The sequence below is a fragment of the Bombina bombina genome, chromosome 5 (genome assembly GCF_027579735.1).
Source record: "Bombina bombina isolate aBomBom1 chromosome 5, aBomBom1.pri, whole genome shotgun sequence".
Taxonomy (NCBI): Eukaryota; Metazoa; Chordata; class Amphibia; order Anura; family Bombinatoridae; genus Bombina; species Bombina bombina.
In genome coordinates, this window is record NC_069503.1 from 878,079,150 (window position 1) to 878,092,650 (window position 13,501).

At 34.4% G+C, this 13,501-nt stretch overlaps 1 protein-coding gene across 1 annotated transcript in view; it reads left to right on the top strand.

Annotated features, from left to right (window-relative positions):
• LOC128659543 (chloride channel protein C-like) overlaps positions 1 to 13,501 on the top strand; it is a 299,086-nt gene that overhangs the window by 62,602 nt on the left and 222,983 nt on the right. Inside the window, exons 4-5 of the mRNA XM_053713137.1 lie at positions 5,824 to 5,953; positions 11,830 to 11,910. Coding sequence (XP_053569112.1) covers positions 5,824 to 5,953; positions 11,830 to 11,910 — 211 coding nt within the window. The remainder of the gene's footprint in view (positions 1 to 5,823; positions 5,954 to 11,829; positions 11,911 to 13,501) is intronic.

Genomic DNA, 13,501 nt, shown 5'->3' on the forward strand with positions numbered 1-13,501 from the left:
AAAATGTTAATTTACTCACATACCTATAAATGGTAAAACCAGCACATACCTATAAATGGTAAAACCAGCACATACCTATAAATGGTAAAACCAGCACATACCTATAAATAGTAAAACCAGCACATACCTATAAATGGTAAAACCAGCACATACCTATAAATGGTAAAACCAGCACATTAATATAAATAGTAAAACCAGCACATACCTATAAATAGTAAAACCAGCACATACCTATAAATATTAAAACCAGCACATACCTATAAATGGTAAAACCAGCACATACCTATAAATAGTAAAACCAGCACATACCTATAAATAGTAAAACCAGCACATACCTATAAATGGTAAAACCAGCACATACCTATAAATGGTAAAACCAGCACATACCTATAAATAGTAAAACCGGAGAAACTGGTAATTTTGCAGTGGTCTCTTAATTTATTTCAGAGCTGCATATTGTATATAAAGTGAAGAACATTGGAATGTAAACAATGTCTATTCAAAACACATTAAAACGTAAAAAAAATTGATTAAAAATGATGTTGCATGTTTAAAGGTAGTTGATTGGAAAGGACTCAGAAGTTTATATACAGTATATGTGTATACATGCATATACATGCAATTATATGTGTTTATATGTGTTTATATGTATGTATATGCATAATTACACATATGAACACAAATACAAATATATATATAATATATATATTTATATATATACATCTATATATACAAATATATATAAACACATACACATAATTAGACATATATCTATATATTGGAACCCGTTCCAGTTAAACATTTTGTCATATACCATACCCCTTTTAACCCTTATTAAAAATTTTATTAATATTTACATGCTTTTTTTTAAATTAAAATAATGTATATATGAGTGTAATTTATTTAAATATATTTGGGATGTGTTTTGTGAGTATTTTCTTTAACCCTTTTATGCTTGGGGGCCTATTTATGAAAGGTCTTGCGGACCTGATCCGACAGTGCGGATCAGGTCCGCAAGACCTTGCTGAATGCGGAGAGCAATACGCTCTCCGTATTCAGTATTGCATCAGCAGCTCACAAGAGCTGCTGGTGCAACGCCGCCCCCTGCAGACTCGCGGCCAGCCAGCAGGGGGGTGTCAATCAACCCGATCATACTCGATCGGGTTGATTTCCGGCGATTCCTGCCCGCCTCATCAGAGCAGGCGGACAGGGTTATGGAGCAGCGGTCTTTGTGACTGCTGCTTCATAACTGCTGTTTCTGGCGAGTCTGAAGACTCGCCGGAAACACCGGCCCACAAGCTCCGTTCGGAGCTTGATAACTGGGCCCCTATGTGTCCAGTCGCACTAATTCTTTTAGCGCCGTTTCTGTATGCACTTGAGTGCAACCTTTTACTTTCAGTTTGTAATATGTGCATTATTTATCATGTTTGTGATATTGTTTAATGCGTCCTGTGCTAACATTAGTGAACTACTTGTAATCCAAACATTGTAATGAACAAGATATTTTTTTAAATTGCTCAGAGATTTCTATCCTTGTCTAATTTGTAAAGCCTGCTGCAGGCATTTAATTTGTAAAGCCTGCAGGCATCTAAGAAGTGTACCAAATTCTGTTCGATCCAATCGGGAAAAGAATATGAAATTAAAGATTGGATTAGATATACGGGCCACAATGTGATGCATTTAATACAATGCCAATGTTCAAAAACAATACATTGGTGAATCAGAAAGACTTGCGAGACAGCGTATTAGAGGACACATCTATAGAGAACGCAAGGAATGATAGAAAAAAAGATTTCTAGTTCCTGAACACTTCTTAGAATGAACAATTGAAATACAAAGTTATTTAATGTAGCAATATCAAAATTTAAGAAAAAATGGAAAGGAGGGAATACACATAGAGAACTACTACAATTAAGAAGTAAATGGATTTTTGAGATGGAAACTTTATATTCTGATGGTCTAAACCTTGAGATCAATTTTAATGCTTTTTTTAAAATATATTTTCAGGTTGTTATATGATAAATTGGAATCACAAAAATGTTTGTAAATTATGTTTAATTAATACAACATTTGTAAAATAAGTACAGTAGAATGCATTGTGGAAAGATGTAAGGATGTCCGTTTATGTAATTAATGCGAGTTAAGATACGAGAAGAGGTTGAAACATGTTTTTATATAAAGAAAGCTAATAGAGGGCCAGATTACGAATGGCATGCTAACAGTTACATGAGAGCGATATCGTGTTTATCGCGGCTGTTTGCGCAAGTCGGATGTAGTGCTCGTATTACAAGTTGAAAGTAAACGAGATCGCTTGAGCGCAATTGAAGGTAATGTGCGTCTGGATAGTGAGACCTCAGAGCTCTGGTTAACTGTTTTGCAAAACAAAAAAGTGTCACAAAACACATCAATAATACATTACAAAGTACACCTACACTCATAATAACACTATGTAATAAAAATTATTAAAAAAAATTATTGCACTAAAAAGTTATAAGGGCTCAAAGATATGAAGTCTCAGGTGTTAAAAAAAGGCAGGTAAAGAGATACATACATATATTGTACATGTCTAAATATGTATATTTATGTCTGTATTTTATGTTCATATATGTGTGTACATATATATTTATGTATTAATAGGTGTTTATATGTATTTACATACATATATTAACACATAAATATATATACAGTATATATATATATATATACAGTATATATATATATATATATATATATATATATATATATATATATATATATATATATACACAGGGGTAGAAAAATATCACTATGTTTTACTAGTTTACTAGATACTAGCCCAGAGGGAAAAAGTTAGTAGTCCACGCATTGTTAAAGATAGGAAAATTTCTAAGTAGTCTGCTGCAATTTCTAAGTTGTCTGGGTCCACTGGTAATTTAAAGTTGTGTGTGCATGTATGTGTATATATATATATATATATATATATATATATATATATATTTTATAGGTGCATTGGAGCCCTTTGCAGTCAAGTAGCTGAAAACATAAAAAAATCATATTTATGCAATATTCATATTTACCGTATGTTATACTGTGTATTTACTGTAAATATTTCACATTCCAATGTTCTGGACATAGCAGACATATGACATATGACATCTGAGACTTTGAGAGCTTCATTTGTTTATACCTAAAAAGGGGACTTTCATAGAATATTTATATAATATATATATATATATATATATATATATATATATATACACACAGTATATATATATATAAATAAATATTTAAATATATACAGGGAGTGCAGAATTATTAGGCAAGTTGTATTTTTGAGGATTAATTTTATTATTGAACAACAACCATGTTCTCAATGAACCCAAAAAACTCATTAATATCAAAGCTGAATAGTTTTGGAAGTAGTTTTTAGTTTGTTTTTAGTTATAGCTATTTTAGGGGGATATCTGTGTGTGCAGGTGACTATTACTGTGCATAATTATTAGGCAACTTAACAAAAAACAAATATATACCCATTTCAATTATTTATTTTTACCAGTGAAACCAATATAACATCTCAACATTCACAAATATACATTTCTGACATTCAAAAACAAAACAAAAACAAATCAGTGACCAATATAGCCACCTTTCTTTGCAAGGACACTCAAAAGCCTGCCATCCATGGATTCTGTCAGTGTTTTGATCTGTTCACCATCAACATTGCGTGCAGCAGCAAACACAGCCTCCCAGACACTGTTCAGAGAGGTGTACTGTTTTCCCTCCTTGTAAATCTCACATTTGATGATGGACCACAGGTTCTCAATGGGGTTCAGATCAGGTGAACAAGGAGGCCATGTCATTAGATTTTCTTCTTTTATACCCTTTCTTGCCAGCCACGCTGTGGAGTACTTGGACGCGTGTGATGGAGCATTGTCCTGTATGAAAATCATGTTTTTCTTGAAGGATGCAGACTTCTTCCTGTACCACTGCTTGAAGAAGGTGTCTTCCAGAAACTGGCAGTAGGACTGGGAGTTGAGCTTGACTCCATCCTCAACCCGAAAAGGCCCCACAAGCTCATCTTTGATGATACCAGCCCAAACCAGTACTCCACCTCCACCTTGCTGGCGTCTGAGTCGGACTGGAGCTCTCTGCCCTTTACCAATCCAACCACGGGCCCATCCATCTGGCCCATCAAGACTCACTCTCATTTCATCAGTCCATAAAACCTTAGAAAAATCAGTCTTGAGATATTTCTTGGCCCAGTCTTGACGTTTCAGCTTGTGTGTCTTGTTCAGTGGTGGTCGTCTTTCAGCCTTTCTTACCTTGGCCATGTCTCTGAGTATTGCACACCTTGTGCTTTTGGGCACTCCAGTGATGTTGCAGCTCTGAAATATGGCCAAACTGGTGGCAAGTGGCATCTTGGCAGCTGCACGCTTGACTTTTCTCAGTTCATGGGCAGTTATTTTGCGCCTTGGTTTTCCACACGCTTCTTGCGACCCTGTTGACTATTTTGAATGAAACGCTTGATTGTTCGATGATCACGCTTCAGAAGCTTTGCAATTTTAAGAGTGCTGCATCCCTCTGCAAGATATCTCACTATTTTTGACTTTTCTGAGCCTGTCAAGTCCTTCTTTTGACCCATTTTGCCAAAGGAAAGGAAGTTGCCTAATAATTATGCACACCTGATATAGGGTGTTGATGTCATTAGACCACACCCCTTCTCATTACAGAGATGCACATCACCTAATATGCTTAATTGGTAGTAGGCTTTCGAGCCTATACAGCTTGGAGTAAGACAACATGCATAAAGAGGATGATGTGGTCAAAATACTAATTTGCCTAATAATTCTGCACTCCCTGTATAGTTTTATAGAATTTATACTTCAGATATTTTTATACTGTTTTTCTTTTGAGGGTGATACTATTTTTTTGATATTGCCTGGGCGTATACTATATTATTTTGTGGGTTTGAATTTAAATTGGTGATATTGTAAGTTTAAAAAATGATTGATTACTAAAAGTGATATGGTCTAGTGATCCTAGTGAAACGATACTGAGAGTCTGGTATTAGTGGCACAGATAGAATTTTTATACTTACTCCTCTTTTCCCAGCTATTGGGGGATCATCAAATATTACAACATTAAAAAAAGAAAAAAAATGAATATTGGTCACATCTTTTTCATCCTAAATAAATTCTAAGGGCTCCATTTATGAAACAGCAAATGCTGCTTCGGAAGACCATTGTTTCAGGCTCGCCTGGAACAGAAGTTAAGGAGTAACGGTCATAAAACATTAAATGCAAAATGACATAAAACATGTTAAGATCTGTGCATATCCTAAAAGGGATAATTAAGTAAAAATAGTTTGCATAAAAAATTTGTTTAAAAATTACTGGCAAGTATTTTAAAATAATTTTCAAAAATAAGCAAGATTTGTTAAAAAGCCATGTTGTCTGGAGTAGTCTGCTCCACCCCCCTTATCAGTGTTTAGCATTAGAAACACAGGCATTGACTGAGTTCACAGCAGCTTATTTGCTTCTAGGCATGCTCCAGCAGTGTTAAAGTCTTGTATTCTACCAAGTCAAAGGTGGATATAGATACAACCATATAAGGAATTGTGTGGGGGGAGTTGGGGCTGTACAATTCAGAAACTTAAAAGAAAGAGTTAATGGCAAGGCACTGCAGTATAAATTTGCAGGTAAAGTAATTAAAGTACATATTATAATATTTTGTCTCTATCCCAACTTGTTTTATGTCTCTTTAAATGCACACATTTTTACATTATTTTTCCATCCTTGATCTTCCCTTGCTTTATGTCTTGTATTCTTTTGATTCTGTCTACAGGTCAGACTGGGATCGTTGGCTGATGATGGGGCTCATTGGAGTGGTTGTGGGCACAGTAGGTTTTTTCATGCACCAGAGCATTGATTACGTATTTGAACTGAAATGGGAGTTTGTAGAGAAGTATATACAAGTAAGTCACAGCAATGAAACTACACAAAACAAATGATTTCTATCTAATCATAGTTTTCAGTCACTGAGTACTTAAACCCACTTCCATACCAAGAGATTGGCACTAGGAGCATCAACCCTTGGTGACCAAGTACAGTTTTGTGAGTAGCCTGAAAAGACAGAATGAAGAAAACCTGGGAAATGAAGAGAGAAGACTTTAAAGCTCTTATGACATCCAGGGATAGGGAAACTGTAACTTGGAAAAATTAGTAAGAATTCAGCTGAGAGATTTAACAATTATTGAATGTGTACATAAAGTCCTAAATGGACAGTATACATCCTGTTGAGTTGCTACTGAAACAAACTAATTACATTTTTGTTTGCTGAAATTGTTTTTTTTTTTAGTAGCTTCAGAGTCATTGTGATCTTGAGTCTGCAGAGACAAGGCTAGCCAAGTTCATTATGTTAGTATAAAATGCATTGTTTTACAGTTGTTATTTTTTAAAGCCAATCAGAGATATATGTAGCAGTGTTAGCCTTTTGAAGTCTGTAGTGGGAATTTACAGCTCTGAGATATAGAATATCTACAGTTTTCTAAGCTAAATTGCTTGAAAAGGGGGCTACATAAATAGCAAATGTATATTGCAAAGTTTTTTTACTACACATAATATTTGATGTTAGAATCTCAAATTATTTACTGTCCCAATGCTAGGTAGGAAATGTTAGAAATAGCAGTAATATGCTAAATTTAGGGGGAAAGCTAAGACAAAGGGGTCAATTTATCATTGGTCTATCCGACATGATCCGCTCAGCAGATCATGTCCGACAGACATCGATGAATGCCGACAGCATATGCTGTCTGCATTTATCATTGCACAAGCAGTTCCTATCGGCCGCTAGCAGGGGGTGTCAATCAGCCCAATCGTATTGGATTGGGCAGATTGACGTCCGCAGCCTGAGAGCAGGCGGACCAGAGCAGCGGTCTTAAGAAGGCTCGCACGGAAACAGGGGCATCAAGCCCCATTCAGAGCTTGATAATTCGCCCCCAAAGTATACACACCTTGTATATTCTTATGTTATATACATTTGTGACAAAAGGAGGACAAATTATTAAAGGATTTGTATCAAGTGTCTGAGAAAAGAGTTGGTTTTAGAGTCTTAGTGTCCCTCTAACCAGATTTACACTCTAATTGGCTTCTTGTTTGTTTATTTCACATAAACCTAGATAGATAAATTCAGTTGCCTATAGTACTATATAGGGCTAAATTATGAGTGGAGTGCTGTTGGCTTTTTTCATCTTTTTTCACGCGCATTACAAGTCGAAAGTAAATGTGTTTGCTTGTGCACAATCGCTATTTACGCTTGTCAGGTTAGCGTAAGAGTTGGAAGCTCACGTAAAGGGTATGGAAGAAAAAAGTTGCACTAAACACAACATAAATATGCTTAAAAGTTCAACTGCACTCGCAGGAATATTGACTTAGTTAATTTTGCTAATGTAAAGAAGATGCCTTCTCTGCTCCTATCGTTGGATGCAGAGAAGGCATTTGATAGAGTCAATTGGAACTGTGTTGGAGACAGTTCGGATTCAGGGAAACTTCCTTAAGGCAATAAAAGCAATCTACTTGCGGGGCTAAGGCTTTTACTAGAGTTGCAGGTTATCAGTCTAAGGAAATAAAAATAAGGTACAAGGCAGGGTTACCCATTATCTCCCCTTCTCTTTGCTCTGTGTATATAGCCATTGGCGGCCTAGAATGGAAATAGCCCAGATATATCAGGTATTGAGGTCGGGGACTCTTCTTATAAGATCACATTTTTTGTGGATGATACAATTTGGTCCCTCACTAAACCTTTATTATCACTACCTATACTTTATCAATTGATCCAAAAATTTGGGAAAATATCGGGATATAAATTAAATGAGGATAAATGCGAGGGACTGGGTGTACATCTCCCTTCAGATACAAAAAAACTCCTTGAGATACATTTTGGATTTTATTGGGCAAAAAAAGGCCTTAAATACCTGGGAATCACCCTATCAAATAACATCAATTCTCTTTTCTCACTCAACTATAAACCAATGTTTTTACAAATAAGAAAACTTCTAAACACCTGGACTAGAGAGAATATATCCTTTTATGGCAGAATGGTAGTGGCCAAAATGACCATTTCACCTAAATTACTCTATCTTTTTGGTCACTACCTGTATCAGTTCCAGTAGCTGAGCTACAACGATTACAATAAGAGATCATAAAATGCACCTGGGGGGGGGGGGGGAAGAGACCCAGAATTAATAGAGCCAATTTAACAAAACACAAGAAAGACGGAGGATTAGGTGTTCCTCACCTGACTTCCTACTATTTCGCAGCTAGGGTGGCACAAACATCGCTATGGCATAATATAAACAATAAATTAAGATGGGTACAACTGGAGGCAGAATTAATACAGATCACCTCCATATTTAAATTTTTATGGGCTAGTAAACTAGCAAGACCCTCTCATTGGTTGAATTACCACACAGTAGCACACACAGTGTATCTTTGGGATAGATTGAACTCCACATTTCCCCTAATATCAAAGGCTTCCAGAGCTACCCCTTTAGACTCCTTGACGGCTCCCCTTCCTACCCTAGTAATAAACAAATGGGCTAATAGAGGCCTTTACAGAATAGCGGACACTTTGGTAAACAATTCAGTCCTATCTTTCAGTCAGTACTCAGAATTATACCCTACTAACAAACACAGCTGGTTCCATTACTTGCAACTGAGATCCAGGGTTCAGGCAATATTACACTCAAAACCCCCTGACAGAGCGACTTACTTCGAGACTTTATGCCTATCCAAAAATAGACCCAAGAGCGCTATCGCTAGGTTATACCCATCATTCCACACCCCAGCCACAAGAAATAAAGAGCACTATATGGAAAAATGGGAAACAGAACTCAATACCAATTGTGATCAGACTGAATGGATTAACACAATAAACAGAGGCTGTTCTTTTACCCTTAGTGCTAATTTGAAGGAAAATTACATACAAATGGCTTATAGATGGTATTTAAACCCTACACAAATACATGGTAGCAAACAGGATAACCCTATTACCTGCTTTAGGGGCTGTGGGGACAGAGGCACCTACTTACATATGTGGTGGGAATGCACATCAACCTTACAAATATGGACCCAGACCTCCACCCTATTAAGCTCTATATTTAACAAACAAATAAATCTTACTCCTGAACAAGCCCTTCTTCACCGACCTGTTCCTGGCTTAACCCCAAAAGGGAATAAGCTAACCATGATTATTTGCACAGCTACCAGATTAAATATAGCCCGCTACTGGAAAAGACACATACCATCCTTTATCCTTATTGTACGCAAGATTGAGTACATTTTCCAAATATCTAGCCTATCAGCAGACCTTCTAGATCAGAAAGATAGCTTCCTACAAATATAGGAACCCTGGATAATGTATTCTGAAAATATAAATAATAACATTCGCAGAATAGGAGCTGAAGATGACCGGACTCCTTCAAACTTATAACAGTATTCGTTATGTTTTCATTTTAGCCTTTCATTCGACTAAGAAGGATTTATTTAAGCAACTGTTCAGCGGTTTACTAACACATTGATTAAGAACTAATAAGAGAATACTCTTTTTATAATTCTATAAGAATTGTTAATTGACAACTTTAATGTTATATCGCCTGTCAATACCTGTGAACATGTCTTTCTTTTCATGTGTAATTCTGGAAAATCATAATAAAAATTATTTACAAAAAAAAGTTCAATTGCACTCATGTAAACAGTATCAAATATAAAAAAGTTATAAGGGCTCAAAGATATATGGTATAAGGTGTTTGGCAAGAAAAGGGCTGCAAAGTACTTTAATGTATATATGCATACATATACATCTAAATATGTGTAAGTGTTTGTATATATACAGTATATATATATATATATATATATATATATATATATATATATATATATAGATATAGATATAGATATAGATAGATGTGTGTACATATGTATTTATGTGTTTTACTATATATTTACTGTACATTTAGCATTCCAATGTTCTTCACTTACAGGATATTGTAATTAGTATTTTAAACACATATTTCTACATATATCTAGATATACCTATACATGTATATATATTCCTATATATCTATAGGAATAGATATCTATTTTACATTAACATTTTCACATATATATAGAAATATATATTTAATAATAAAAATGACATTATTTTTTATGTGAAGAAAATAGAAATGTAAAATATACGTAGCTCACTTCGGGGTTCCCGATTTCGGTCGGTGGTGTCGGGTTAACGGACATTAAGAATTGCTAACTTTAATGTGCGTTATTGAAATATAAAATATTAATAAATATTAATAACAGTTATTAAAAATTATTATACATACTGTAAAATATATATATTCTATGGATTATTTAGATTTTTTTTACAGTATATATAATCATTTTTAATAATTATTATTAATATTTTATATTTCCTGTTTCAATAATGCGTATTGAAGTCAACAATTCTTCATGTGCGCTAACCTGACACCGCTTTAGACCTATATCGCGTTACACATATTTTACATTACTATGTTCTTCACATAGAAAATAATGTAATTTGTATTATTAAATATATATTTCTATATATATGTGATAATGTTAATGTAAAATAGATAGCTATACCTATATATCTATAGGAATAGATATACATGTATAGGTATATATATATTTATAATAAAAATGACATTATACTATTTGTTACTATTTGTGAAGAACATTAGAATGTGAACTATTTAGAACTCCTTTTTTAGGTTAGCGAGCAAGAGAGAGGTTTTTTCTTCTGCGTTTTCCATTGATTCTATGGGTAGAATACATTAACACTGTAACATTATTTGGTAAGCGTGCATCAGGTTTTCGCTCATGCGCAAGCTTTTTTACTTTTACTAAATAGCAGTCCACTCGTAATCTAGCCCATAGTGATATCAGATGCATATCATGTGACCTGCAATATACTAGTGCAGATATATGTCATGTTATTCCAAATAGAAAGATCATTTACATAGTGTGCAATTATTTACATTAGCAATTTACTACTTTTGTAATACTATTGTTGGACAGACACAAATTTTTGTGCATAATCAAATTAGCAGAATTATAATGAGAACTGTTTAACACTTTTGTTGGAAACACATGCCATAGTCATTAGGCGAACTATGCAGTATCACCTATAAACTAAAGCTGTTGCTGGTCAGGTCATGTAAAATGACAATATATTCCAAATGGATTCTTTCATGCATAGGAGTTCCAGTCATATTAGGACTTTGTCCTGTATTTTATGCATATTACCTATAATGGTCAGAACAGTAAGAACAGCAGTCATATTGGGAACCAGCTGCTTGGGTGGCAATTGTCTAGTTCACAACCTTACATACTGTAAATACTACAGAATTAAAAGGACATGAAACACATATTTTTCTTTTATTATTCAGATAGAGCATACCTTTTAAATCAACTTTTCAATTTACTTCTATTATCAGTTTTGCTTCATTCTTTTGGTATCATCTATTAAAGGAGCAGAAATGCACTAATTGGAGCTAGCTGAGCACATCAGAAAGCCAATCACAGTAGACATATATGTGCAGCCACCAATCAGCAGCTTGCTCCAAGCTTCTGAGCCTACCTAGGTATTCTTTTCAGCAAAGGATACCAAGAGAACTAAGCAAACTAGATAATAGAAGTGAATTGGAAAGTTGTGTAAAATGCTATGCTCTGTCTGAATCGTGAAAGAAAAATGTTGGGTTTCAATGTCCCTTTAATGTTGTGAAGTTCAATGAATTATGTTTGCGTTTCTCACAGCCTTTACATGTATTTATTACAGCATGGGGATTTTCTAACAACATGGATGATAGTCCTTGGCATTGGCCTTGCTATGGTCTTGGTTGCAGCTTTACTGATAGTGGTAAGTACAATTTGTCTACACAGAAGAACAATGACACTGTGTTTCCTGTTTATCTTTTCTGTTTACCAAAACAAGAACTTGGCTTTTATTCTGGTTCAACTAAAGAAATAAACAAAACAGTTGAAAAATAAAACTGAGTATATTACTGAATATGAAAAGATAACAGACGGGGCGATATCAAATGAAAAACTTCATAATGATGTGGGCAAAGATGGATAATGCTTTTATTTATGTTTTTTTTATAGAATGTACAGTTTAACTATCATTTAATATTTTGTATGAAACGCAGGTAAAATAAATAATAACCAGTACTGTGCAGTTATTTTTTACTGTGCATAATTATTTATTTAATAATAAGTTTAATGTCTATTTGTGAGCAAAATACATCAAAATTATTTTGCCCAAAGATAAGCTCTGCATCTGTATATCACCCCTCTGTGCATCAAAACCTTTGGTAAAATATGCATGAGTTTTATGAGCTAATGGGTGTCAAATAGGATATCTATTTTATTGCCATGTCTATACTATCAAATCAAATTTGTAAACAGGGATTCTTGTCCCCATAATAGCCAAAGCTAAAATCATAAAAATTTGTGCGGAATTTGTCTGTTTTTCTAAGACACTTGCTTTCGCAAATACTTTTCTTTTAAACATTATCACTTCTGCCAGTTTGGTGTTCGGAGTGAGTGTATGTGCATTATTTTCTGCTGATGGTCAGAGCACCAGTTACTTCATGTGACACATCACTGCTGCTATTCTGAGCAGGAACATTAATATATATATATATATATATATATATATATATATATACAGACAAATATCCGGAAAGGCAGGCACTCTCCCATTCAGGTCAGCAACCAGGGTGTCCAGCTTGTATGTAGAACATCCAAAACAAACCCACAATGGTCAAAAATGGGAAGCGGCACTCACTGGTGTTTTGAAGCAAATAAAGAACTTTAATATTCAAATCAACACTCCTGTGATGTTTCAGAGTCGTTAACCCCTTCCTCAGACAGTGTATAGTGTGTCAAGCAAAAGCTATATATCGCATACATAATCAAATATGCAAATACAATACAAATTGCAAACAAAGGAAATTGAACATACCCCTCTGATCGTTTGTGAACCTCATTGGTTTGAAAAACAAGCACTTCCGGTATCATGTAACTTGTGAACTCACTGTGTCATTACCATGGTAATGAGAATAAACAATTACTCAAATCTATAAAACATAACAAACAGTAGTGTGTTTGTTGAAACTAAGTTAGGTTAAACACATAGCTAGTGCAAAATTATTGGTTTGGGGAAAACTTAAGTGGCAGTGATATGCCTATAGCTATGTGATAATCCTATGGCCAAGGGTTAGATTACCAAAATAAGCATTAATTCTGAGTTTATAAATAATATATAACTTAGCAGTTATGGTCAAAACTTGTGACAATATCAAAGCAAGTTAAACACATATTTAGAAAAAAAATAAGGTGTTTTTAAAAAAAAAAAAAAAAACTTCCTTGACAATGATATGCTTTTAACTATGTGGTAAATGTATATACAATAGCTCAGTAGGTAGTAGGAGCCTTGCTTAAAGACT